Source organism: Glarea lozoyensis (genome assembly GCF_000409485.1).
Source record: "Glarea lozoyensis ATCC 20868 chromosome Unknown GLAREA14, whole genome shotgun sequence".
NCBI lineage: Eukaryota > Fungi > Ascomycota > Leotiomycetes > Helotiales > Helotiaceae > Glarea > Glarea lozoyensis.
The window spans coordinates 351,030-377,209 of NW_007360988.1; the positions used below are offsets into that span (position 1 = coordinate 351,030).

Genomic DNA, 26,180 nt, shown 5'->3' on the forward strand with positions numbered 1-26,180 from the left:
TGCGAAGTTGGTGGTTTTGTGAGTGACGAGGTGGAGGAGGCGATGGATCTATAATTTGGTTACTGATCTGGCGTGGATTTTGAGTGACGTGATGCGAGATACTCTATCTATGTAAGGGAAAGTGTCAATGTCATTTTTAAAAGTGAGAAGATATCTCGTATTAAAAGGCTCCATACGATGGTTCTTGGAATTCAAAGTGAGAGAGGGGTTAAGCGAGACCTGGCCCTCCCTTAGACCATGTTATTCAGAGTGAAAAGGGTGTTTATCCCGATTCTGCGCTGCTAGCCCCCAGCTAGTTCAGTCATGACTTAATTATTGTTATGTTAAAGAATGTCAAATGAGAGGCTTGTGTAAAAACAAACGATGTTATTTCGTACCACTGCCTATCGTGTCAAGCTACCTTACTTCATCCATGGATCTAAGGCACGAAGATATCGTATAGAGAGCCAGCTTATCAAGAATAATGTTAGTCGAGAATTCATAGAGAATAGCCCCCCAACCGCCGTCTAATACGTGTTATCAAATTGATCGTCCGTAGGTTTGTCCTGGTCCTTCTTTCTCATGAAAGTTAACTTGAACATATTCGCATGGCCAAATTTCCTCGCATCCAAGCTACTGTTTTTTTCGGAAAAATTCCCAGGCAATCTCTCAATGGCTTTCTTAGCGGCATCCCCGGCAACTTCCGTATAGATCAATCTCATCCAACTATCATGAACAGTTATCGCGTGCGATTTCTCGAATTCCGTGGCCCACCCTTCGCCATTTGGATACTTTACGACCCGAAAATCATGCCCATCATCTCCACAGTCGAGATGCGGCCATAGTATGCAGATAACTTCCTCTAATCCAGGGAAAAACTTTCTGCATCGTAGGAGCATGCTCTCCATGAGCGTACTTATGTGAGCTCGGCCCGTTCGGCTTGCCACATCGATTGAAAATGAAATGCGAGTAATGTTTGCTGCATGTATAGCTACTTTATTATGGAGCACATGACTGTATACGACCCCTGTTTGTGAATTGGAGAGGAAATGTGAGTAGCGAGTCATATCGTGTTGGCTGTCAATGCGAAGGCGAACCTCGCCCGAGGGTTCCCAATAGACACTAAGAGGGTCCTCTGCAGGCTTGGGTAGTAAGAACCATAACTGAAGCTCTTCTGGGTATAGTTGCGCAAGTGCTACAGGTTGGTGTATGAACCTATCTCTATAGACAATATCTCGTGCGGGATGAAAATAGAACCCGGTAATTGTGTTGTTCAAATAAGGACGTTCGACTAGGAAGTTTTCTTTGAGAGCAATTGCGCGAGCTTCGCGATTCAGATGAAAGAGTGGGCTGATGTTGGACGCACCCCAGTGTATGAAGCGAGGCATTCTGGCTGCGGTACGATATATCATTCGCTGCAGTTCAATAACAAGGTTTGAGAGTAACCGAAACTCCTGCAAGAATACATTAGCCCTCGTAACGGAGGATAAACAAATTTGTGGGCTAGCACCTTTAGTGGCTGTGGTTCAAATTCGCCGTGAACTGCGACTGCATTCCTAGCATCATCGATATTTGAGACGGAACTTTCTGAATTGCTTGTAGTCGCGTCTTCAGCAGCAAGCAATGAAGATATCTCAGAAGTGCACTCTGCGTTTTCTGGCGAAGGTCTTTTAATCTCAGCAAAAGAGTCACTGGCGCCAGAGCTGATTATATCATCGTGACTCATCTCACTACATGTGTCAGTTTTTTTACGATCAATTACCATTGAGAATGGTTACTTACCTAGGATTTTCGCCGCTTGGTAGCGTAGAAGACTCGAATCCGGAGTGGAAAACTCCTTCTTCAAACATTGTAGTAGAAGATACCTTGTTGGAATTAAGATATTAATTATCCGTACACTAGGGTTGATGTTTCGTTCACGAGATGGTAATTGAAAATCACAAAACAGTTGGTATCATACCCTGTGCCAGAGAACAAGACCGTGTCCAGTTGATTTCAAAGTACGCGCGGTGGAAACCCGATCTTCGATTCTCTGTTGAAGCCGAGTTGCGAAAATGTAACAGATTATGGATGAAAAGAGGAGTTTGGAGTTGATCTTAAAAAGGAATGATTGGGGGGGTTGCACACATTCACTAATAGTTTAGAAGTCGCCTCTCGCGTTGTAATACCGTGATTATGTGATAAGTGATGTTTATGAACAGGAATACAAAATTAATCACGCCAGTAAGTGTCGCTTAGGTAATCAGTCCCTTAGTATTAAAGTTAGACACAGCATTCAAATCAAGACCGTCTTTCCTGTTAGCTTGAACAAAACGACATCAGGGAAATCAACCAGACGAAAACGCACTAATAAGATTTAAGATGTAAACAAGATTCCTACTAACACAAAAAAGAGCATCAAGTTCTTCATACCACAAAAAGAAATTATGCACTAGTCCCAGTGTGCGGATACTTTGCTTCAGTAGTTGTTAGGTTTCTAGACTCTGGTACTCCAGAGGCTGCACTTTCAATTATAATTGATCTAAATACCGGCAATTTTGGACTTTTATTCTAGTCTGTAAGTAGAACCGGTGTTTTAGGGTACTTACATAAGTCTTACTCTACCCACTATTTGGAATATGGATCGCGCAGTTAGCGCTCGCTTGCCTCGCTAAGGCTGGTGAGAAGAGCACCCAGACCTTCAAAAGGAAGATATATGTGGATATCTCAAGCAGCTGTCTGTTCTACCGCCAAAATCCTGTTGGCCAATAACAGTAGAGCACCATGTATCTTCAATTCGCCCCAAGTTTTAAACTGGGCTAGATTAATCCTGCGCATTGGTGGTTTGCTTTGCACCGTCAATCTGGCAGGGGTTGTAAGCGTGACATAAGACCAATGCTTTGAAGATTCGCTGAGAAGATTTGATTATGTCACTTGGTAAACCAAATCTTTCTGCAAGTCAAGAGGAAGCAGATATAAGGCTTTTGCGGTATAATCTTATCAGACAGGGTGCAAGAAATGAACCAGTAAACTTCCAGGTCGTTCTGGGTTGCAAAGGAAATCGGAGAACTACGGCATTTATCTTAATCTACTTCTGACCCCAGTTCATTTGCTGGGAAGCCAAGATATCATTCATTCGGTTTGCACTGTTTTTTTCTTTTGCAAATACTGTTGACTGCCTCGCTAAATCTTCAGCGGCTGAGTCTTGCCGGATGTTTGTTTTGTCGAGTTCCACAACTCTATTGAAAATGAAACCACATCCTGAGAAGCGAGGCCATCCACGAACAAGAATTTTGCGACTCAGCAATTTCAGCGTTCTCGAATGGGTTTAAACACCTTGATATTCTCTTTTCCTCTGAACGCTACCACTCGACGCCCTCCTCGCTTCAATAATCAGACCACTGAAGATTTCATATTCGGTGTTTAGCAGCCATGATCTATCAGCCGTCTCATGGGTTCAAAATTTATGAGTATCGTCACCAGCTTTGCGTTGCATTAAAACTATGGAGTCAGTGAGAACAGTGGAGCTAATTACCGTTTTCAAACCCGGGCAGCTGGGCATAGGCTGTGCCATCACCCCCCCAACGGATCTTATTGGTGGGTAGGTACGACTGAGTTTTGGTATATACGAGAATGCCTAGAACTGGAGTTTACGCAAAATTATTTTGGAATATCACATCACAGAATGCCCAATGTCCACAACTCGGAAGGACCGACGAACGAAAAGCTAATAAACAAATCATCCCCATGAACTAGCATCAACGAAGACCCTGTGCAGATTCCGTACTTTGACTGCTCTTGCGATGCAAAAATCTGATAAGTGTGCTGTCAAAGGCACAGACTTTTGCTGGTGAGCTCATCGGTGCTTTTGTTCTATTCTTAGTCCTCATCCACTTTCCACTTGATGGCCCTATACTCAACTGTTTGCCGCCGGATTCTCTTCGCCGGTCCCTTAGCCTACGAATGCCATAATCCAGCCGAACAACAGTCTATACTTGGTAACCAGCTTATGATTTCTTCTTCACGAAGCTGATCGAATAGTGGGGCAATTGAGGGGCTATCTTGATGAATTGAGAGAGATTGATGGCACGATTATCGGAACTGTGGATGGTGGTCCTTGTAACGATCAAGTATTCGAGAGTGATGAGAAGAACAATTATGGTCCCTACGAAACTGAGGAGGCTTTCAATGAGGGAATCGCCGCAGCCATGAGGACGTTTTCAGGAGGCATCTTCACAGAAATGGTTGTTGACATGGTGAAAGCTCTGCCGAAGCATAATATTGTGCTTACGCATGGTGATATCGCTCCTAGGAATATCATTGTGCGTGATGGGAAGATCGTTGCAATCCTGGATTGGGAACTAAGCGGGTTCTATCCAGAGTACTGGGAGTATGTGAAAGCACTTTATCTTCCGAGTTGGGACACTGGATGGATTCAGGAAAGGGCGGTGGATAAGGTTATGAAGCCTTTTCATCTCGAACATGCGGTCATGAGACAAGTGCGAGATGTCTTCATGTAGTTGTTCCGAGCGAATCTTGACTTCAAAGCAACATGTTATTTTCTAAAAACTGAACTATATCATCAATGGTATCAGGAACTTTGTACCAATGACCTAGCTTGGCATAGACTTTCCATTCCACATTCATTTCCATCGCTTTTAGTGCTTCCATTACTCTTTTCCCGTATTCCAGCGGAACAACATCGTCTTGATCGCCATGTCCGAGAAATATAGGGGTATGTCGAGCAGTGAGAGATTCTTTTTTGGCCACTGGAAGGTCCATAATTTCCGTCCTTATAAATTGAGAAACTTTAGTGACCGCGTTCTCCTCGTTCATAGAGTCTTCTTCACCACTAGATTCATCGCCGAAAGGATTCTCGTCACATGCTCCATCGTCCCCTTCCCCAATGCCAAGCAACCCATCAATATCATTCTGAAAAGGCAGCCACCCACTCATCCCAATAAACCCCCGAAAACCTAAAAGTTTTTCCCCTTCATCCCTCTCAAAAGCGAGCAAAACGTGCAACGCCATTGCACATCCTTGGCTCAGTCCACCAAGAAACAACTTTCCCAACCCGCCTTCACCCAACTCATCGGCCTCATGTCTTATTATCGATTTCAGCATCTGATAATTCTCCGCTAAGCCCTGACATTGCAATTCTTCTCTCTCATACGAATTCTCAAAAGATGAGTTATCGAACCAGCTATTCATTTTTGTCCTTTTCTTCGCAGTGCAGCGACGCTTTGGCGCTGTTGGAAAGATGAACTTGAGACCGGGGAAATTTTGCGCCAGGCTGAGGTTTGATGAGGTGGTGCATGTCATGATACCTGGTTTGAGCGGATTTGTGGTATCTTGAGAGAATCAGAGAGCGTTGGAACCACGGCCATGGAGAAGAATTAGGGTGTGAGTGTGATTGGAGGTGGGGTTGATGATCAGGGAGTTGAGGTCTGATTTGGACATTGCTAAAGCAGGTTGTGAGATCTCTAAGAAACGTGTACTTTGTAAAGAGTTTCAAACAAAATTAAACGCGAGTAGAATTTTGTTTGGATGACAACAATGGAGAGTGAAGATTTGAATAAGCAATAGGGAAGGATTGGGGGGGCTGAGTACATATTACTTATTAGTCAGCCAATTGTGCGCTCTACTGGGGTCGGTAGATTATCTAGACTTTACATTACACCAGTATCCACAATCACATCTCAGTATTCAGAATGACACAGTTATAATATTTTACTATTCTACACACTAAGCTAGCTTTTGCGAATGTGATAACCTGTGGTCATGACTGCAAAGTACGAAGAAGAGTTGTGCAATCAATCATAATATTGACATGTACCCTTGCGATCTCTGCGTCATTGAAAGTAATTACACATAAAATAGCAGTCAGGTAGATATCAAGTAATCGACAATTGCTAATTTCTTATCTATCCGTCCCAAACATATTCAGCTAACCTCTAAATGTTACTCTTGACTTGGTTCATCTCTCGTCTTACTTTTAATGAAACTTTTATCCACCATAAAAGTTAGCGTAGGTGTCTTATCTAGATTTATATGAAGGGTAGCCTCGTAGCAGAATCTCTCAACCAACTTCCATTGCCCTCGATCACAGGACGACTCCAAAACGGCTCTCTCTTGATGAGGTATCATCTCGGTTTCGTCCATGTCGATTATACCATTCGTCATCTTGATAGGAAAGATAACAGCAATGATCTCTTTGAGATTTGGAGCTACTCCTCTAGCACTCATGAATAGAGGGGGCCCACTTTGTCTTCGAGCTAACTCCAGCGGAAATGCAAGGCGGCATATTGCATGAGCATATAGACTCAATCTACTCTGGATTGGTAACAAGGCTGCACCCTTTAATTGCTTCTCAACGTCGTCTTGCGTAAGCTCGCCTTTGGAGACCTCGTCTTCTGTTTTCCACTGGGCTATGATAGGATGCGACGGGAAAAGGTCCAGAAAGAATTCAGTTCGATCCTTCTCGCGATGTTGTTCAAAGAATAAACGAGGTACTCCGAACTCGGAGAATGCTATGTCTGTTTTAGGTTGGAAGTAAATACCGCTGGGCTTATCATCGTTGTAAGTGGGTGCCCTGATGGCCCTTCAATGAGAAACCCGAACTTCAAAGCAAATGAACGAGATTCTGAGTTTTCGTGCAGTAAAGGGATAATGCTCGAAGGGCCCCATGTAATGAAACGCGGCATACAGTCCCTGATAGCAAGACGGTATATCTTTAGACGCAGCTCGACAGGTAGCTCCATGAAGAAATGGAACTTCTAAATTAAACTCATCAGCATTTTATGAACGAGAAGTACTAGGAGAACGTGGAGAAGGCTTACTGTTGAGGATCGAGGATTGGATTCCTCAGATCCCATGGTTTTGTCACTTTCGCAATTTTTGGTGCTAGTATTCCTGGAAGATGATGGATCCTGGGTTGGTATCGTTTTGAAATAGTGAGAATATCGTGTACGCTGCGTAGTGCAACCTTTATGGTCCATCATGTTCCACGTTAAAATTCGTTGAAGTGACTCATGTTCACAGATTCTATCGGTTGAGATCGAATCGATTGATACTTTGAGAACCTTTCGACTTGGCTGATAGTTCGTTGAAATACTATATTTGGCAGGTTTGCAGAGAGAGTTTGGTGTCTAGTAATTTTGTTCAATTGAGCCTTCTTAATTTTTTAGTCAGCAAGAATAGACCAGACGCAATAAGACCGAATTACCACTGGAGAGTACGAAAGATAGCACACATGAACTAGTCGACTCGAGTCAGACCACTTTCCCAAGCATTAGCCACTAAAAGACCAACGACAAGCCTGCAGAGTCGAGGATACGACTGTACTGTTGATGCTTCATTCGATAAAGTTAGTGATCAAAGGGAAGCAAACATGTTTATGTAGGAAGTAGAGTATGCAAGAGTGATTAGTTAGCTTCATTCTATTCACCTAGAAAGTGAAAGTTATTTGTCTACGCCTAGACTCGCCGTGCGACATATAATTCACCAAAGGCAGTTAAGGCCTGCAGGAAAGGGCTAACAAGACATGAATTCTCTCTCTATTACTATACTATGTATTATTTCCTTTCTATCTCAAAAGACTTGCAGTGCAACAGGTTGTTACGGATATGACAGGGATCACAATTATCTAAGGACAAAATGCAACTCTTCGTCCAAAAGCCAAGTTACTTTGCCTCAGATCTGCTCGAGACATCTGCATTAAGCTGGGAGTTATTCTTCGACTTTCTAAATAGCCAGCAACAGCCACTTGACGGAGATCCGGCCGCAAAAACAGACCGACTCAGGCGTGACAAAGATATACTGGATCGAGCAAAGAATCTATTTTGATGATACTTTCAAGCTACTCAGTTGCCGGAAACAACTAAAATGGCCAACCTGCACTTCTAAACCTGATATTGATACCGTTGAAAAGTAAAGTCAGCGATCTGCTACAGGACTTCCAAGATCTGCAAGACGAAGCACCCGATCTATGTAATGCGTGCACAGCATCGATGGGACTCGAGATGAATATGGTCAGTATACTCAATTCAAAGAAAAGGATTGAGGAAGTGAAAAGTGTCCAGAAACTTACCATTTTTGCATATTTCTTCATTCCAATAACCTCCATCGCAAGAACGTTTTGAATGAATGTTAAAGAACTTTCCGGTGCCAGCCCGTCTTCAATATGGGTATTTTTTGCTTTCGCGGAGCCTATTACACTGTTGATATCTTTTGCTCCTCTCTGGGAACATGTTGTTGTATCTTTTAAATTGGCAAAGGCTGTTGTACACTACAAACATAATTTGTGAAAGTTTCTTAGAATATATTTAGACGTGAGAGTATATAGATCTCGGCTTCTCTTATTCTATATTAATATTAGCATGTTTTGTTTAAGTAGCATGTATATCTTATGTTGAGTAGTAGGATTGTATACAATAAGGAATTCTTTTTTAAGTTGTAGTCACTCGATTGAACTTATTACTGCTACGCTGACAAGTTTTTGCAACCTCTTGTAATTACAACAGTTCGTAACCGAGAACGGCAAGAGTAGGTCCTATTTTCATTTTCCAAGCAAGGTCTAGCTGTCCTGAAGTCACTCCAAACAGACCTTCTTCACCATAAAAACCAACTTTGGAACTTCATCTTCGCTCTTTCCCTTGTGCAGCAAGTCTTGTCTACGACGATGCATATGGCCCATAGTAGAAACTAAAGTTTCATCAATCCAAACCAGAAATCTTGGCACAGGAGGAAAAGGTACGACTACTAAGTCATCTATGGTATCCCGGCTGTCAAGTAATGGGTGCACGAAAATGAGTTCATGAAGACACGGAAAAAGGGTCTTGGCTAATTCGAAGTCATCGAAAAGGCCTGCCGCCCCAGGAATCGAGTGGTGTTCGGGATGGAGCGGAACAGCGAGACGGGTGATAAGTCGTGCGCAGAGATCCCTCCCAATTGTGGGGGGAAGTTTCGCCGCAATTGCCATATTTCCAGGAGTATTCAAGTTCAACTTAGCACTCTCGCTGCCGTATAGTTTTTCTTGTTCTTTGATGTTTTCTCCTTCTTCCAAAAGTAACTCTCTGGAAGACCACGTATTATCGCAACTTATCAGAAACAATATGCGATGTAACTTTGGATTCCGAATCACTTCTGGCATCCAAGAATGGAAGCACACAGGGTATTGTTTGTACAAGATGTCTCGAGCAGGATGGAAGTACATATTTGTTATGTTGACATTTTCTTCCTGGATGATCTTGCGAGATTCGCTGTTCACGTGAAGCAGAGGATTCATAACGGAGGAACTTGTGTGAGCGAGCTTTGGAACTCTAGCAGCTGTTCGGAATATCTGTTGGCGGAGCTCGAGGGGTAGTTTTGGGAAAAGGTGGAATTCCTACAGAGTATTGGGTGAGTTCGGTATTCGTAGTATCTTTAAACCTATATTGCAACGTTCCTTACCTGAAGCACCTGTCCTGTAGATCCCTCGGATGATGAAGATTGAAGATCGACTCCGCAGTCCTCGATTTTGGAGTCATTGACCATCTTGAATTGAGATAGATAGGGAGAATGCGGATCCTAGAAAGCTTCAAATCTTAGGAAAGCTATCTAGCATTCGTGGGAAGAAACAAACTAGTACCTCGCTGATCCAAAGTTGAGCAGAAGATGCGGATAGATCGAAATGATACCGATTCTACGAAACTCAAGATATCAGCAAAACAAAGCCAACACCATGAGGAAAACAAATCTTACTTACAGAATGTCAAGCCGTTACACGTAGAATCGTCTCGTTCAGCATCATACCTCGGAATGTGCGAATTCTCTGAGAATTGTCAATTGATGTTAGTTGAGAAAAGGTGTAGAAAGATCGCTGAAAAAAAGATATACCAGTGAATATCCGCCCGAACCTTCAAAAGTGAAGTCGTCCCGGGTTTTGTCACAACAACCTGGAAACCTAATCTCGCCAAAGCATTAGGACACAAACCGATCATGTAATGTCTTATTAGACAGAGAGACGATCTTAAGATTGTTGGACCTGAGAGCTTCAAGCTATTGGTGACGGCAATTGTAATCATATTTAAGATTATGACCAGGTTTCCAAGAGACTGAAGGTAAGGAACTGAAGAATTGAGTAAGAAAGTTCGGTAAATCGAGCTAAAATAAAACAGAGAGCCTAGAGGCGAATGCTCTCAAAAGCCACTAGATTTAAACAGCCCATACTTTAGAAAAGCTAATGATCATCATACGAGTGAAGAGAGGCATACTGTTCAAAAAAAAAGCAAAGCCAGGACTCAAAAGAACTGAAAGCAAAGAAATTCCAAGCATCTATGAAATGAGAGGAAACACGTCGCGCGAGACACCGAAACACCAAGCCAGCAGAACAAACGTCCATATATCTGTAAAAGTATCAATAAAACCAATCGCCAAAAGGACTGAAGATAAACCGAAAAGGTTCTCAAAGAAACATAGCGAAAGAAGAAGCTGGACTTGAAAAGCAAAAGCATTAGCAAAACAGAGCATGGCCATGAAAGGAAACCAAAACCTACCTATTAAGAACTATTTCGGATTATTCGAGAAGGACTGTTTTGAGAGACATCCATGAATTCTAGAAAATTCAACATTTCAGCGATTAAACGACGATGTGGTAAACTCGGAAGTACACCATCCTTTCTGACATGAAACCCGTAATACGTCTAAGACATCAGTTCAAGAGCGTACCTAAAATTACCAGACTTTCTAAGAATCTATCACTCCATGCTAATCCGCAAAAGGCCATGACATGTTCAACCCAACATTGACGCAAGCAAACCACCCGTACTGAAAAGAACAAGACAAAGTCACCAAGAAAACAAGTACAAGTCAATCATGTGATATTCCCACTTCCATATTCTACAATACACATATCCCAACCCATTGCCCCCTTCTATCTCTACATCCCCGCCCTCATATTACTGATACACAGTGTTGAGAGATTATAGATAATACAAGCTTCTCGTATACGTGGCCCAAACCCCACCCACCAACCACAAATTTTCATACAAATCCGCCTTTCCCTCTCCAACACCCCCAAGAATCTAGTGTATAACCTCACCAATATCAATATGCACAGGTTCCCACGCCGCCTTCTCACCCGGCGCCTCCATATCACTCGGCACCCGCTCGTTTTTCCCCGGACTATACAGATACCAACTCTTCAAACTCATGACCGCCGCACGCGTCCTCGCCTCCTGGAGACTCGCGCCGGAGCCCTCGCCCAATTTATCCTTGCCGCTGAAGATACCCACGTTGAAGACGGGATGTCTGCTCAATCGACCTGTTTCACTGAGGATGCGAGCCATGGGATGTTCGAAGCCTTCGCGCGCGCAGAGACGCGAGAGTTCGCGGATGGGTTCCTTGAATTGGAAAAGCGTGTCGATGGCGAGCTGGCGGGAGAGAATGTGTTCTTTTACGAAGACTTTGGCGGCTTCGCGGCCGGCGTGGAGGTGTATTGAGCCGATCAGGGCTTTGACGAAGCCGGCGTAGGCGCTTTCGGTGGGTATAGGTAGGGCACTCTCGTTCTTTTTTGGAATTGTGTCTCCGAATTCATCGTCGTAGACGACTCGACTGCTCATTCCTCGTCTGAAGAAATTGAACTTGTCGGGCCGTGAACTACCTCCTGCGGCCTTTATGGCGGCGTAATCTGTGCCTGGTGCGAGCTTTTCGAATTGAAGATACCCAGGATCGACTTCTCTTCCAGGGGCAGCTGCTGTGTCGACACCCCATTCCTTCGCTACAAGCTGGAGAGTCTTTGGACCGTTATATGCGTATGCCGCGGCGAATAAAACGGACATCGGTAATCGTGGATATGTGACAAGAAGCCATTCTGAGACGTGATATGACATTATAGAACCGCCCAGCTGGGCCAGCGAAGCATTGTTGAAATCTACATTCGAATCCGCAGAAGGGTCAACGAGTGTCCGCGCTACTGTCTGCAATGGGAGCTTCTGCGGTAATCCGAGACGAGCATGTAAAGCTGCCAGTTTGCTGGATCTTAATGCTGCTCTAGGGGATGGTGATGGATATTCCTGTTGTACGGGATGGGTTGGTGCTTCGAAGAGTCCAATTCCGTCTCCATCTTCATCAACAAACTCCTTCTCTATCCTCGGATTCCTTGACACCGCAGATGCAGAAAACGACCTTGTATTACTCCCCGACAAACATTGTTGCCCCTGCCGTAAACAGCAAGGAGCTCTACTTCTCGTCCTCGTCCTTGGTGCCGACAATAACTGTCCACTCCACCTCTCCAACCGTAAGCTTCTCACGGACATCGATCCGCTTCTTCTCGTCCCTGGTCGCGCAAGGAAAAACGGTTGAGGGCGTGGTGCGTGGTTGTCGATTCGAGTTTATAATTGTCCCCTACAGCGGCCAAAATTTCTTAGATGCGACGACCCTCGTGTGCTCTCTGCATGGAATCTCGGGGCGGCTGATCAATGATCCGCACGGAACCTGCCAAGCGAGCCTCTTCATTCGTGAAGACCGACGACACCTCAACCCCAAACCCCAAGAACATAACGCGCATTTGAGCAATTGATCAAAATGGTAAGTTTCCAACCTCTTACCGTGTTTGGGAAATATACTGACGCAATCTAGGGCGGCGGACCCAAAGTTCCGTAAGTCAATCGCGCACGAATCAGCTCCTGAAGCTCCCTGACCCCATCACCAGATATCCCAAGCATGTCTGGTCACCGGCGGGTGGCTGGTACTCTCAACCTGCGAACTGGAAAATGAATACTGCGATTATTGGTGTCGGGATACTCGGGGTCACGGCTATGTTTTTCAACTTGAGCGCGCAGAGGGAGACACGGACGAAATTTCCAGAAGAGGGCAGATTCTATCCCAGTCGATAGTACGTTCCAGCGCTGTGGATGGATAGGAAATGTGCTAACTTTGTGGCAGCTGGAGTAAACAGATTATTGAGCATGAGAAGGAGAAGAAGGCCGGTTCGTCATAAGCTTGTAGGAGAGGAACAGAGATTGTACATATGCCTGGAGTTATGAATGGATTCGGTTAGAGGATATTCATCACGGTGTCGCCTACCCTTCTTGGAATCCATTGTGCCTGTAATGTTGTAACTTCCACGTGCTACGTGGTGGTGAGGCCCTTGATTGAGCGCCGATCACTCATTCAAAACGCGCCTTACTACCTTCAATCTGTGCAAGCAGCAGAAATGCGATTGGAATTTCTAGAGGGTTTTACACCGAAATCTCGTCTATTCTCCATTGAAATTGTCGTGGTTGTAGCATCATGATCTCAGTACGCTGTGTAGTGGGTACAGAAAACTAGTCACCCATCTAAAAGCAGCCTTCGCACCTCAGCTCACCAGATAAAAGTTAATCTTGGATTCGAAATTTCTACTGTCGAGCTGCTGTTTCATCCACTGATTATCGGTTTAGCCTACCAGCCCGTTTCATTGTTCAATTCCACGGGCAATGGATTAATTGACATCAGCAATTATTCAACTTCAACAAACCATTGAGTCAGTCTAACAGTAAGTGGTCAATTGTCACATCTCAACCAATTAGCAAGTACCACAATTATCGTAATCTCAGTACTACAAGCCACAATTGCCGCCATCATCAAAACAAACACCTCTGGACTGCGCATCAAAAACCTCATACCACTGAATTGAAGCTAACCGAGCTATTTACCCCAATCCAAATATACTACTCTTATTCAAAATTTCAAATATTTCAGACTTGTAGTAGACATCCTAAGACTGCCAAGAATTACAGGCGAACACAAGCACAGCTATGTGATACATTATAACACTCAAAAAAGACAAGTGAGCAAATTTCTGACAACGTTTCACGAGACTAGTATTTGTGTGAGGTCTGGGCAATAATCCATCTACTTACTCTCTTTTCCTGTACTTCGACATTAAGATCTTCATCGGGATTCATCAGTTTCCCGCCCCACCCACGAATGAGAAGTTTGACAATTCGAGAGAGAAATACCGCAGAGGGAATTCGACGGATACAATATATTGACTTGATTTATTTTTTCATCCAGGGGTTTGGCTTATGCTGCTCTTCCGAGATCAACATCAATTCCAGGATACAAAAGGAGTTTCGAAGTGGAGATGGACTCGATCGTTGTCTATTATCCCGCATACTCCCCTTATGCCAACTTTAAAATCCACTGCATATCCTCCTGCAAGTGTGCTATTAGATGCAGGTGGGCTAGGTGTAGTAGCTTGGTCATCTGGCAGATGGGAATGTGACCTCATGCGAATGTATTCTGTAATATCAATCATTCAAATATTCCGAGGTCAATTGCACACGAGTTGGGTCAAAGGTCCTTTTAATTTTTATCTACGAACACAACCCTCTACGACAACGCCACGCAAGCGATAAACAACTGCCCAGCAAGGCCAATAGCATAAGTACAAGACGTGACCACCAACAAGCCCACCAAAATTTGCCCAACCCTCATATTACTCGAGGTAGACACATAAGCAAACCAAGAATTTCCCTTCAGATATGACAGGAGATTGCAAAACCAACGATAATTTTCCCTCAAACGCCACTGATACAACCGTGATGATGCATTCGTTCAAGTCGTGAAGACGAACCAGAAATGAAAAATTGGAAGTTTTGGGTATCATGATGCTTCTGAGGCGACTTCAGCCTTGACGTCAACTTTCTTTGGCGCTGGGGCTTCAGAAGGTCCGTTGTCTTCCTCGCGAGTACGTTTGTTGCCGTTTGAAGATGTTTGGTCGACTTTAATGTCGGCACTTTCACTCTGGACTTCATTCTTGACTTCACTCTTAGCGTTGTCACTAGTTGGATGTTAGCATGTTCCCAAATCATAGGGAATCAAGAATCATACTTGTCACCATTATGTTCACGATTACGATCGTCATTGCGATCTCGATTGTCACGATTGCCTCCTCGCCCACCACCACCGCGACCCCGACCACGGCCACGGCCTCGGCCACGCGCGTTACGACCTCCCTTGTCATTCTTGTGACCAGATGCCTGATCATTCTCGCGTCTCTTTTTCCAGTCATTTGGGTCACGATCGTTGTCCCGGCCGTTGCCTCTACCACGACCTCCTCCTTCATACCTAGTCTTTTGAGGTATAACTCTGCCTTCTCTGATATCTTCATTCTTTTTCTCCATGTAATCAAGCTTTTTCATGAAGGTCAGCTCTTTCCCCTCAAATGTAGGCTTTGGATCCCGTGCAAGAAATTCATCCAAGACTTCTTCACTTTGGACTTCGACAAAAACGGATCCCTTGAATTCGCGATGTGGGCCACGGCGAAGACGAGTCTCTATCGCCTTTGGTGGGAAAAGTTTGTTGAAGAAAATCTCGATGTGTTTTTGCGTCAGAGCTTGTTCTTCTCCAAACCCCTTCACATACATGGTCTTCGCGATCACCTTGGATGGGGTTCGGCTCGCTGGGTCAAACGGTTGTACACGTTGGACCATGTCTACACCGTCAACTTCTACGTATTTCACGAGTGGTGATTCTTCCTTGAGCGCCGCAACTATCTCTTCATATGGCTCGAATCGTCTCATGCGTCCGAAATTCGTGATTGTTTTAATTGGGACTGGGTTGTTCTCCGTCCCAACGAGATCGTACAAGAACTTATCCCCAGGAAGATTGGCATCACCGAAATAAAATTCGATCTGTATATGAAAGTTAGGGGTGATGAATCTAGTAGCTATTGAGAACGGAAATGGATACGACTTGCCTGGGTGCGAATCTCTTCATGGTCACTAGTTTTCTCCATTTTTGATGGATCAAACTTTTTGAGATTCTCGTACTTTTGATAATTGTTTCCTTGAAAGTTTCGATTGTTGCCATTCCGACGGTCGTTGTAATTTGTACGAGGCTTATTGGCTTCACCGTTCTTTTTCTCGGCATCACCCTCCTCAGCCTTGACAGCTTCAGTTTTTTCCGCCTCTTTGGTCTCGCCATTGGCCTCAGCTGTCTCAGGATCAGCCATTTCTACTTCGGCGACAGTAGGAGCGCTTGTCTCTGCTGTCTCGAGGGGAGTGTCATTTGCGACAGAGGTTGCAGCTGGATCAGGCACAGCGCCTGCCTCGACTGGAATACTGGACATGGTGAATTGAATTAACAATTGCGTGGAAGAAGTAGACTAATGCTCGATGTGAGGGTGAGGTAGGCGAGATATAGTCGCGCGACAATTGACGGTGTGACTCGTCGGTTTGTCGAGGCGGGTTGGTGACTCGGTGAAGATGGCGGGGTTGAAAGCTACGCGGCAAGCTTTTGCAAGGATGATTGAAGATTGGAAGCTTTGAGAGCGTGACAGTTCGTTGCGGAATATTTGTGATTGATGAATTTATTAAACAAATATCCAATTGAGGACGGCGCAATATTTCGTAAAAGCTTTTGACAAGCTTGCCGGAAGATTTGGCAGAGCTCGACTTTGAGCTTTTCGGCGCAATAATTTTTGCGACTAGCTTCTGCCTGAGGTGAAGTGTCTAGGCTTGTTTGGTCCTAGCTCAGCAGAACCCCACTACTCTGCACGCGACCGAGCAATATATCACGTGATGGAGGATGTACTTTTTCCCCAGTGTTGTAAATATTACCCAGGTACTGCTTAATGAGTCTACTCAATTCAGTCTTTCATACGAACCGTATATATTGGGTGGTTCACTACTAATTGTCCAAATTACAACCATCTAGATTGCTGTTGTAATACAATCCTTCCTGTCGAACCAGCTCTAAGCACTATTCCTTATCAAGTAAAGCTTTCTTCACTAATCGAGTAAGTACGGTTTGAACATGCAACTACTCGTAAGTGGTAATGAAGTAGATGATACAAAACGTCAGCATTATCAGCTCTCCTGGTGTGCCACCCAACCATCATACATAGCAAAAATCCACTGATCTTGGGAATAGTCTTTGGATTTAGCCGTGAAGAGCTGAGATCGGGACAGTCCCTCGCGTCTCCTTCATCAAATGAATTCATGGTGGCCTCCAAGTCTAGATTCACCCTATACATCAGCAGCAGTAGACTGAACCCAGTAGGATCAGAGAAATTGATGATCTTGCACTATTCATCTAAGTCTGACAACCGAAAACACAGCATTAGATATGCCTCCCTATTGTTGTAGAGGAACCTTTAATTACCCTCAAACGAGGTTGTACGACCTAGTATCAATATCATCGCTGTTTGAGAAATAACAACAAACGAGATTGTGGTACCTGACGCGAAGACAATGGATAAGTCATACTTCGTACTTCGCATACGCTTCTCGCCTGTGTTTTGAGATGTTGTTGACATCGAGCTTGAGATTCGTTCCAAGAACAATCAGGGGATGTCGTCTTCATAACCTCGCAGCTTCGTCAAGCGAGATTCTGCAGAAGTGGCTTGCGGTCAGTTTCATCCAATCAATTGATCGCAACCCGCCCGAGCCACGGGTTTTGAAGGCTCCGCAATCCACGGACCGCTACCCGCACGGTGAAACCAGCCTCAAACACAACAAGCGACAACACCACGCCTTTCCTCACTTATATTTCTCTGCCACACCGATTCCACACCCAAATCCCCCCGTCCACTTTCAGCGCTTGATCATGCCTTTCACTCTCGCTGGGCGATCCCTCCTAAGCTGTCAGAGCCAAGCGGGGACGAGTTTCTTCATGGAGTCTGTTCACGTATTCGTCGATCCGGCTGCCGTGTGTGGGGAAACCACGCCTCTTTGGGTCCTGTTCTGGCCATATCGAGTTAGAAGATTCGACAGAGACAACCTCTGGATCCCCTGTGCTCTTTGTTGTTGAGGCTCTGCCAGTGCCTGTCGAGGCTTCAGCCGTCATACTCGTTGTCTCACCCATCACACTCCAGCTCTTGTTCAGGCCGCACAGTACAATCTGCCAGAAAGCCAGAGCCTCGTATCTCATACCGAGAAATGAACCTCTGGCACTCTGCAACACCAGAAAAACTGGGCAGCTGGACCCTGCGTATTTCATATCAAAGTCCCGATCTCAACGCCCTACGAGCCTCGTGGCCTGCGGATCAAGCATGAAGGGTAAGATTTGGCCATCCACGTCTGGGCTTTGCGTGGCCGTCCACAGTGGTCTTCTGAGTTTTGTCACTTTGGCTCCATCGAAACCTTGACGAATCGAGAAAGAATTCATGCTGTCGAAGAACGCTAACTACTTCTTGTCGGTCTCGTTCGCCGTGCCATGCCTGTCAAGGCTTGAATGCTGGAGAACAAAGTCTTGTCAAGGGTGTGATCCAAGTTGATCGAACAAGTCTCCACTTGATTCCCATCGGGACCCGCGCCGATCATCTATCCTTACTCTCTCTTCTGTCTCGCGCTCTTTCTCTCTTTTCCCCCGCTTACACTCTTTTTGTCTCCTACACTCTTTTTTTTTGCACTACATTCTTCTCTTCTTACCGCGACTGGTTCGTGAAGTCTGTTCATTTTGGTGATGGTTTTATTGTGTACAGTGCTTTGGATCTGTTAACCTTCGTCATTTATTTCAGCTACCGGAGGTCTCGCACTTCGCTCAATTGATTGCAATACTGGCGGCTCCAAGGGCTGGTGCCGCCTGTGTTTAGCGGAGGATGCTTGCGACAATGGCACCGTTGGAAAGAGAACACCAATCATCAATGGCGGGGAGCTCAAGGCGGAGGAAGGGTGTCGCAGTTAGAGTTCCGCTTCGGCGACGGGAACGGGAGAATAACGATAATGGGAGTGATAACGGAGGACGGGGAAGAGGCGGTGGTTTCGGTGGCTTTGGTCGTGGAGATGGGAATGGTGATGGGAATGGGAAAAGTGGTGGTGGGCGTGGAGGGGGAGACGGAAATGGCGGCGACAGCAAAGATGGTGATGGACCAGGAAGATCCCAGAAATCTCAGAAGGGTGGAGGTGGCGACGACGACGACGAGGAAGACAACGATACGGAGGAAGAAAAGCCTAAAGACCAACCATCGGGACCTCCTCCAGCGGAAGCTGTTCCGACTAGTCCTGCTCCAGTGGTACCAACTCTGGAATCACCTGTGCCAGTCGTCCCTGTTGATACCCCAGCTGTCCCTGCTGTAAGCAGCGTTCCGGTCGTTGTGCCTGTCACAAGTACTACACCTGCCATCGTCGAACCGTCGTCCTCACAAGAGCAGTTATCGCTACCAACGCCAGCCCCTCCAGTAGTTACGCCGACTTCTTCGCTCACCTCGTCCGCTATTGAGCCCAGTTCCACATCCTCAGAAAGCGCCATTCCCTCATCCTTGTCCACTTCAGCGTCCGAGACTGCTGTAAGATACTCATGATATACGCGAAAGCCCTTGCTAATTGTGATTTAGACTCCACTACCCTCGATGTCGGTACTTACAACAACAATGACCGCCTCGTCGACGTCCGAAATTCCTGGAGTGCCATCAGACACAGCGACACAAGCTCGTAAAGGTCTAGACGACCCAACAAGCAGTTTGGCTACCAGGCTTCCTGTTCAAGATTCTATGCCTACTATGACGATGACAGAGACTCTGATGGTGACACCTCTTAGTGTTGTTCAGACAACGTCAACAAGAAACCCTAGATTTACAGGATTTCCTGGCCCTTTTCCTTCAGGATTCCCAAGCAACAGAAGACCAGGGAACAACAGACCAAATACAGGATTATCGCCCACGGCAGAGCGGTTTCTTGTTGCCATTGGAGCTATTGGTAAATTCTTATACTTGTATCTTCACTATGGGACTTCAAACTGACTAGCGACTAGGGGCTTTTATCATTGTTCTAGCGGGCATTTTTCTACTGATGCGGATGAAAGGCATTGATGTATTAAAAAAGACTAGGAACCGTAAGGTTCGCAAAGGAGGCCCTCGTGGAATGTACGGCTGGCGGAGAAACAGTAATGCACCTTCAGAAGATCCACCACAATACAACGGCGAAACTCCCTACGGATTTCCCGAAGATGAGAAAAGGGATCTTGACAGGAAAGTGGCAGATGACAACTTTGCACCTAGCATATCACCGGCCATGCTTCCACCTCTGGCAATTCCTAACACGACAGCAACCCTGAACCGAACAGAATCACCTAATTCTAGCTTTCCCCTGGCAAGAAATGTCTCACCATTTGGTGCATACTCTCCCCATGATAGTCCAATAGCGGACCTTCAAGCTTCATACAACAACACAGGTCGGCGGAACACAATGTTATCCAGACAGGTTCCTGAAGCCAACAACACCATACCTACGCAGGCCACGTATGCAACTCGGGAACCTCCAAATCCACAGTACAGTAACCAGCCTCAGCCAAATCACATGAGCTACATGTCATCTCTATCATCCGGATTCGGAGATGGGCTTGTCCTTCCAGATCCTAACAACCCAAATGTCATGATGCAAGGGTATCGTCCAAGTCGTCCTCCGGGAGCCTTTTCCTGGATGCAAGTTCCCGCACAGAGGCGAGGTGACCGAGATACGATATACACCACAACTTCAGAGGATTCTGCCCCGCGATTCAGGACTGTCAATTCCTGGGTTGCGCAGCAAGCGACGCGCGTTCCAGTACCCGAGCAAAACATCCCAAGCGTCCCTGCAATACCACTGCAGCTGCAAACAGCCCAGTACTATACCCCGCCCGTTCAACCAGTTCATCAACGGAACATTAGTGAAGATCCGGTTTTCAAATTCCACCCGGGCGACGAAGTTCAGATCTCACGAGGGTCACGTGTACCCAGTGAGATCCTCAACCGCAAGACCGGGATAAACTAGACCACCTCACCACCTTCTTTCCATTTCTTTTGTTGTAGATGATGATTTTACGGTTCACCTGTATATATGGATTTGACATTTCTCATGGGACAGGTGCCCTTTTTTTGTATCGTGTGGGAGAAGGCTTTCGTCGGGCGGGGATTCGGAGTTGCATAGCGGTTTTTGGGTGGTCGGAGTACGACATATATACGAGAAGAGAGAACATGCTAATGAGCAAGCGAGCAAGCAAGCAGAAAAGTTATTTATCTTAGTATACTTTAATTCAGAATTCGTGGAAGAATGGGGTCGGAGGGGATGGGTGTGAACATTAGATAGGAAGAGAGATGTAGTCTAGTAGTAAATTTATGTCTTAAGATGTATGTCTAAGATGCGCTGTCAAGAATCATTTCTGAGTGTCAACAATGTATACACCTGTGTATTTCTTCTTCTGAACTTGAGCGTCTTGTCCTCTTTTCTCGTCGGTCTTAAACTAATGATTTTTTCAACGATGATGTAACCTTTGATACATGGACATGTCTTTGATCTTCTACTATGCGAGGCTCAATAGACAAAGAAGATATTTAATCAATACTTTTTACTCATGAAAATAACACTCAAACATAACTCTAAAGTCAAATTTGTAGCTTTCATCGACTACGTACCACAAAACGGGAAGTGGAGAATGACAGCTGCCGCACGTGACTAAAGTGACGTTCGCCGGCGAAGAGGTCAGCCTTGCTCAAAATAGAACAGCTGAACCAATCACCAGACCTTTCGAAGCTTGTTCCGGCAACCAACCTTCGACGCGCAAACAGTTTCTGAAAGACAAACTTCACTCGGGCTTGGCAGTCGTTACTCAGCCTCACTTCCAGCTTGTTGACTCGTCAGCCTCGAGTTACTACATAGAGTACTTGCCTCGAAGCGCATTCACGAAGCGGTTGTTCATATGACTATCATGATCCGGCGAATATACAGTCCTTTCCACGAGAATCACGATACGCTGCCCATATAGACAAGACCGAGTCGCTTGTACCCCGCCTTGTATACCACGAACGACTGGCGGAAGTTAATAGTAAAGTGCAAAACCGAACATGTTGGACGAGAACTTACCAACCTTCTACATCAAAGCTGCGACTTCAGATAATCCACTATCAAGTACCATATACCTTACTCAAAATGCCTCAGAGCTCAATCCAGAGTATTCTCTGCGCCGACCGGACCCCTCGACTCCCGCCTCGAAGAACTGCTATGCGGTAGCGCTCTACGATTCATATAGTCCGGACGTGTTATATGCGGAGGTATTGGTGCAGCCAGAATGGACGCAACCTACATTATCGCAGGCGGAGATTCGAGCGCAGAATGGCATTCCACCTCCTCCTGTACCTATTGTGCCGAATAAGTTTACTATTCAACTTTATAATCCGGATCAACAGGTCACTGTGCGGCAGATAGAAGGGAAATGGAATAGTAGCTCGTATTGGGAGTTTGAAATGCCACAGAATACCTTTCGGAGACCTTCTGGGTCGACGCTGGATCGTACGCAGGATGATCCTGCTGCTTCGGATATTACGCCGAAGATTGGGTTCAAATGGAAGAGAGATGGGAAACTATCCAAGGATATTTCATGTTATCTATCTGGGAAAGTAATGCCAGAAGGGAAAAAGAACAAAGAGCCAGATATCATAATCGCCATGTACAAGACCGGCAAGGATCAAAACTCATTGACCCTATACGAACCCAACATGCACCGAGTCGACGTAGAAGATTTCAAGGGACTAGAGGTCGTACTGATGTTAAGCTCCGCAGTAATCAAAGATGTCTTCTTCAACCCCAGCCGCGAAATGTTCAACATAAGCTCCCCGCCCTCAACGACGCAAAAGCGCAAAAACAGCGGCCCAGTCATCGGTGGTCGTAAATCCAGCGGCTCAGGCGCAATCATGACAGGTGCCCTCTCTCAAAGCCCCGTTCAAAATATCCCACAATCACAAATCCCACCTCCGCAACCATACCGCCAACCCCAACCACAACAAAAACAGCAACAAGCCCCGCCCGCTGTAAATCCTCGCACACAATGGGAAATCGACGCCGAAACGGCCCGTCTAAAAGCCATGGTCGAAGCAGAAGAAAAAGAACGAGAACGTCAGGAACGCGCGGAGCAGAAACGGATCAAGAAGATGCTGGAGGCGGAAGAAAAGGAACGACTGAGACGAGAAGCGGAGGTTGCGAAGGAAACGGAGAGATTGAGGAAGCAGTATGGCGTTCCTGCTATGCCGCCGCCGAGGGTACAGTTCCAGCCTAGTTTACCTGTGAGACCGCAGGCGCAACTACCGAATGGACAGTATGCGCAGCAGCCGAATGGGCAGTTTCATCAACAGCCTCCTCCCCAACAGGGACCGCAGAGACCGATGAGTTCGAGTTCGGTGAGTAGACCTACGCAACAGCAACCACATGCGTCGCTGGGGACGTGGTTGGGCAGGACGGATCAGCAGCAGACGCCGTATCTTCAGGCGCCGGGGCAGGGAACGGCTAGTTCGAGTGGGTTTTTTGGGTTAGGTGGGGGGAAGAAGGTGCAGAAGAAGAGGAGTGTGTTTTTTTAAGGAGAGGGGGGAGGGGAAAGGCAGTGAGAACGAGGAATAGAGAGATGAGGGAAGGGAAGAGGGAGGGAAGAAGAGGATTGATGAATTTATGAATTTTATTAAATATCGAATCCGGGCTCATTAGGCATTTCTCGCGGGCATTTATGGTTTGGGCTAGGTTGGGAAATACCTGGAGTCGGGATTTTTTGGGATCGGATAAATGTCATTTTCATGTTGTGTGTGTAGTATCGTCTTATAGCTGCCATTGTCATGACATACGAATCAAAATCCACTGCCCCATCAAGAAATTGACAAGAATGACAGCCCGAAAGAGCTTACTCTATGACTTTTCTACCGACCTCACAGCAGGCTATAAAGGAAGTTAATCCCATAATTTAATATCCCGCTAGATACGCAAGCGTGTATACTTCGGCGCAGGATACCGAGATGGAGTTTCAACACTACCGCATGATAGCTCAGCTGATTAGGAGAACCAGAAACTATGAATTCCCACTACAGATGTGACATATCCCACCTCTCCTCTCCCCGAAAAAAAAGAAAAAGATAAAAAAACTCCCCGTCTTTATGTGAAATCTACGACGGACTACCCGCATCCATCTCCACTACACATCCTCCACGACTATCTACACCACATCTCACCCCTAATCTAACTATACGGCAGCAGTATCAAGACTACGCTAGACAAATAGTCGGTATCGCGAGAAGGGAATTTATTAGTTACGCCTCTTTGACTATGTTGCAATTGCAAATAACCATGCTCGCCCTCTCTCTCAAAAAAAGAAGAAAAACCTGCAAGAAGAGATCAAAAAATATACGTCACGGAGTAACCAGATACTGTTTAGGAAACTGCTATTATACCCCCCAGCTGAGATATGTATAGGACGTCAAGGACGGAAGAACCCCGTAGAGATGTGTAAACTCGGAGTATCAGTGGCGCACATACAAATTCATATCAGATACTTCAAATCTCCAATTTCATAGGTAAAAAGAGGTACACAGCTTACGCCATCGCCAATCTATGCTCGACGTTCTAGAACGGTATTCCATATACATACAAATCACCAGCCTACACATCCCCCGTTTCTCCGCCCACCTTCCCCCGAACCCTCACCTCCTCTTTCCAGCTCCATAGTCTATCCAGCATGTTCCACAATCTCCGTAACAACCTTCCCATCCTTAATGTACGTCCTCAACTGCTCCGGCAACGCCAACTCCTCACTATCATCATCCTCGTCTTTACTCGGGATATTCAAATTGACACTAGAGCATTTGCTAGTGAAGACCTCTGTGCTCATGCTTTCCTTGGTAAGATAGACCTGCGCGCCATCGACCTGATCCATGAGGATGGTAGGCAGGAACCCGTCCACTTGAAGGGCAAAATTAGAGGCTTTGACGACGTCGACGGAGGAAACGAGGGAGCCGATTATGAGATTGAGACGTTTGCAGTTGTCGATTGAGATGGCGTTTGCTTTGCCTTTGATTACGACGGTGGATTTGTTGCATTGGGAGATGAGGATAGAGTGGGAGATGGAGGCTTCGACTTCGATGATGCCTTGTTCGTTGTCGTAGTGTTCCTAGAAAATAGTCAGCATGGATCTGAATGATAGAAGTGGGTACTCACAATTATCCATTTATTCCCATCAAGCTTCTTTACTGGTGGCTTCTTCTTCTTCTCCGTTCTCATACTCTCTGGCTTAGGTCGCTTACTAGGAGCAGGTGACTTTGCTCTCAAATCTGATGTTACACTGCTCTGACTAGCACTACGAGTAGGTACCGCAGCCTCCCGCCGTAAAGCAGGATTTTTATGTGTCATCTGATCTGGGTTGACCTTTCGCAGTCCCTTGGTGACAGCCTCTCCTTTATTCAATTCGTTAAATACGGCATCGAGACCACCCGCAGCAGGTGATGCGGCGGCCTTTGGAATCGCTGGGGGTGCGGGAGGTGGAGGTGGTCCTGGAGGAGGGGGTGGAGGGGGAGGAGGAGCACCTCCAGCAGGTTTTGGGGCAGGTGCGCCAGACTTTAAAGCTTCGGCGAGTGAGACGCCCTTGGGATTCCATGGAACGCCTTGGGGGTATGTTGACTTGATGTACTCAATCATCTCCTTTAGCACCGCATAGTACGATTGTATCCATTCGATCTGTTTTGGGTCGCTTCCAGACTTAGCATTTATCGAACCCCTCGATTATGACCAACTCACCTTTCTTTGAACTCTTTCAGCACACGATTACCCCAGTATTGCCCAGAACCCAGGGATTCTTCCACATGCTTATGAGGCTTCGTGTCCAAAGTCACCCAGGCCAAGAAGCTGATACTCTCCGAGACTGTACTCAATTGATTGAAAGAAGAGTTTCCACGATTCGAATCTCGGATATCGTTGGCGCTGACAATACCATCCTGCATAGGCTTCAAGAGTTCCGCGAACTCCTTGCTGCTCATGTCCGAAGGTTTCTTGGCCTTGGAGGCTATGAGGAGGAATCTGCGTTGCCCGATCAAGGCATTGTGTACGCTGGTAGCCTGCCATGGTCAGTCTAATCCGCTGCTCTTGCTGATGGTCCTACCTGTTTGGCCACAGGCCCTCCCAACGCATTACTCAGAGCCACATATGTCTTGACGGTCCCCGCAAGGTACGCATCAAACTCCTCTACAGCTTCCGGCAATGGTTCTTGTACTGGTTTTGGAGGTTGTGCTGGGACTGGTGGAGCTGGCAGAGGACCTGTTGGTGCTGGAGTAGCAGGGGCGCCATTCAAACTCGCTGGCGGAATAGTAGAAGACGCAATATCCTCCAATCTCGAAGTTGCTGCCTCTAGTCTTTGAATGATCTTTGTTAGTTCATTGCGCGGAACCACAGGAAGGACTTTCTCCTCCATAATCAAAAGTCGGGCGGAAGCTGGCGAAAGGTGTATAGGGAAAATGAGGAAAGATAAAAATG

The 26,180-nt window shown here is 46.0% G+C and overlaps 11 protein-coding genes across 11 annotated transcripts; 4 read left to right on the forward strand and 7 right to left on the reverse strand.

The window, feature by feature from the left end:
• Nucleotides 1-506: 506 nt before the first annotated feature.
• Nucleotides 507-1,829, reverse strand: GLAREA_06682 (uncharacterized protein; the record flags this gene model as incomplete). The annotated part of the gene is made up of 3 exons (XM_008080630.1): nucleotides 507-1,433; nucleotides 1,490-1,709; nucleotides 1,762-1,829. 3 exons carry the CDS (start codon nucleotides 1,827-1,829, stop codon nucleotides 507-509), a joined length of 1,215 nt encoding a protein of 404 aa, XP_008078821.1.
• Nucleotides 1,830-3,862: 2,033 nt separating this feature from the next.
• On the forward strand, nucleotides 3,863-4,478 carry GLAREA_06683 (Protein kinase-like (PK-like); the record flags this gene model as incomplete). Its single annotated transcript, XM_008080631.1, has 2 exons — nucleotides 3,863-3,956; nucleotides 4,000-4,478. The coding sequence occupies 2 exons, from the start codon at nucleotides 3,863-3,865 to the stop codon at nucleotides 4,476-4,478; spliced, it is 573 nt and encodes a 190-aa protein (XP_008078822.1).
• A 22-nt stretch (nucleotides 4,479-4,500) lies between these two features.
• On the reverse strand, nucleotides 4,501-5,169 carry GLAREA_06684 (alpha/beta-Hydrolase; the record flags this gene model as incomplete). The annotated part of the gene is made up of 1 exon (XM_008080632.1): nucleotides 4,501-5,169. One exon carries the CDS (start codon nucleotides 5,167-5,169, stop codon nucleotides 4,501-4,503), a length of 669 nt encoding a protein of 222 aa, XP_008078823.1.
• Nucleotides 5,170-5,919: 750 nt separating this feature from the next.
• On the reverse strand, nucleotides 5,920-6,833 carry GLAREA_06685 (uncharacterized protein; the record flags this gene model as incomplete). The annotated part of the gene is made up of 3 exons (XM_008080633.1): nucleotides 5,920-6,488; nucleotides 6,665-6,734; nucleotides 6,798-6,833. 3 exons carry the CDS (start codon nucleotides 6,831-6,833, stop codon nucleotides 5,920-5,922), a joined length of 675 nt encoding a protein of 224 aa, XP_008078824.1.
• Nucleotides 6,834-8,548: 1,715 nt separating this feature from the next.
• Nucleotides 8,549-9,492, reverse strand: GLAREA_06686 (uncharacterized protein; the record flags this gene model as incomplete). The annotated part of the gene is made up of 2 exons (XM_008080634.1): nucleotides 8,549-9,343; nucleotides 9,409-9,492. The coding sequence occupies 2 exons, from the start codon at nucleotides 9,490-9,492 to the stop codon at nucleotides 8,549-8,551; spliced, it is 879 nt and encodes a 292-aa protein (XP_008078825.1).
• A 1,529-nt stretch (nucleotides 9,493-11,021) lies between these two features.
• GLAREA_06687 (RNase III) lies at nucleotides 11,022-12,254 on the reverse strand (the record flags this gene model as incomplete). Its single annotated transcript, XM_008080635.1, has 1 exon — nucleotides 11,022-12,254. The coding sequence occupies one exon, from the start codon at nucleotides 12,252-12,254 to the stop codon at nucleotides 11,022-11,024; it is 1,233 nt and encodes a 410-aa protein (XP_008078826.1).
• A 268-nt stretch (nucleotides 12,255-12,522) lies between these two features.
• On the forward strand, nucleotides 12,523-12,937 carry GLAREA_06688 (uncharacterized protein; the record flags this gene model as incomplete). Its single annotated transcript, XM_008080636.1, has 4 exons — nucleotides 12,523-12,525; nucleotides 12,577-12,596; nucleotides 12,650-12,832; nucleotides 12,883-12,937. 4 exons carry the CDS (start codon nucleotides 12,523-12,525, stop codon nucleotides 12,935-12,937), a joined length of 261 nt encoding a protein of 86 aa, XP_008078827.1.
• Nucleotides 12,938-14,586: 1,649 nt separating this feature from the next.
• GLAREA_06689 (Winged helix DNA-binding protein) lies at nucleotides 14,587-16,054 on the reverse strand (the record flags this gene model as incomplete). Its single annotated transcript, XM_008080637.1, has 3 exons — nucleotides 14,587-14,764; nucleotides 14,815-15,696; nucleotides 15,756-16,054. The coding sequence occupies 3 exons, from the start codon at nucleotides 16,052-16,054 to the stop codon at nucleotides 14,587-14,589; spliced, it is 1,359 nt and encodes a 452-aa protein (XP_008078828.1).
• Nucleotides 16,055-18,538: 2,484 nt separating this feature from the next.
• On the forward strand, nucleotides 18,539-20,675 carry GLAREA_06690 (uncharacterized protein; the record flags this gene model as incomplete). The annotated part of the gene is made up of 3 exons (XM_008080638.1): nucleotides 18,539-19,213; nucleotides 19,262-19,622; nucleotides 19,678-20,675. The coding sequence occupies 3 exons, from the start codon at nucleotides 18,539-18,541 to the stop codon at nucleotides 20,673-20,675; spliced, it is 2,034 nt and encodes a 677-aa protein (XP_008078829.1).
• Nucleotides 20,676-21,745: 1,070 nt separating this feature from the next.
• On the forward strand, nucleotides 21,746-23,251 carry GLAREA_06691 (uncharacterized protein; the record flags this gene model as incomplete). The annotated part of the gene is made up of 1 exon (XM_008080639.1): nucleotides 21,746-23,251. One exon carries the CDS (start codon nucleotides 21,746-21,748, stop codon nucleotides 23,249-23,251), a length of 1,506 nt encoding a protein of 501 aa, XP_008078830.1.
• Nucleotides 23,252-24,384: 1,133 nt separating this feature from the next.
• GLAREA_06692 (N-terminal of adenylylcyclase associated protein, CAP) lies at nucleotides 24,385-26,118 on the reverse strand (the record flags this gene model as incomplete). The annotated part of the gene is made up of 4 exons (XM_008080640.1): nucleotides 24,385-24,825; nucleotides 24,873-25,401; nucleotides 25,449-25,765; nucleotides 25,810-26,118. The coding sequence occupies 4 exons, from the start codon at nucleotides 26,116-26,118 to the stop codon at nucleotides 24,385-24,387; spliced, it is 1,596 nt and encodes a 531-aa protein (XP_008078831.1).
• Nucleotides 26,119-26,180: the final 62 nt, after the last annotated feature.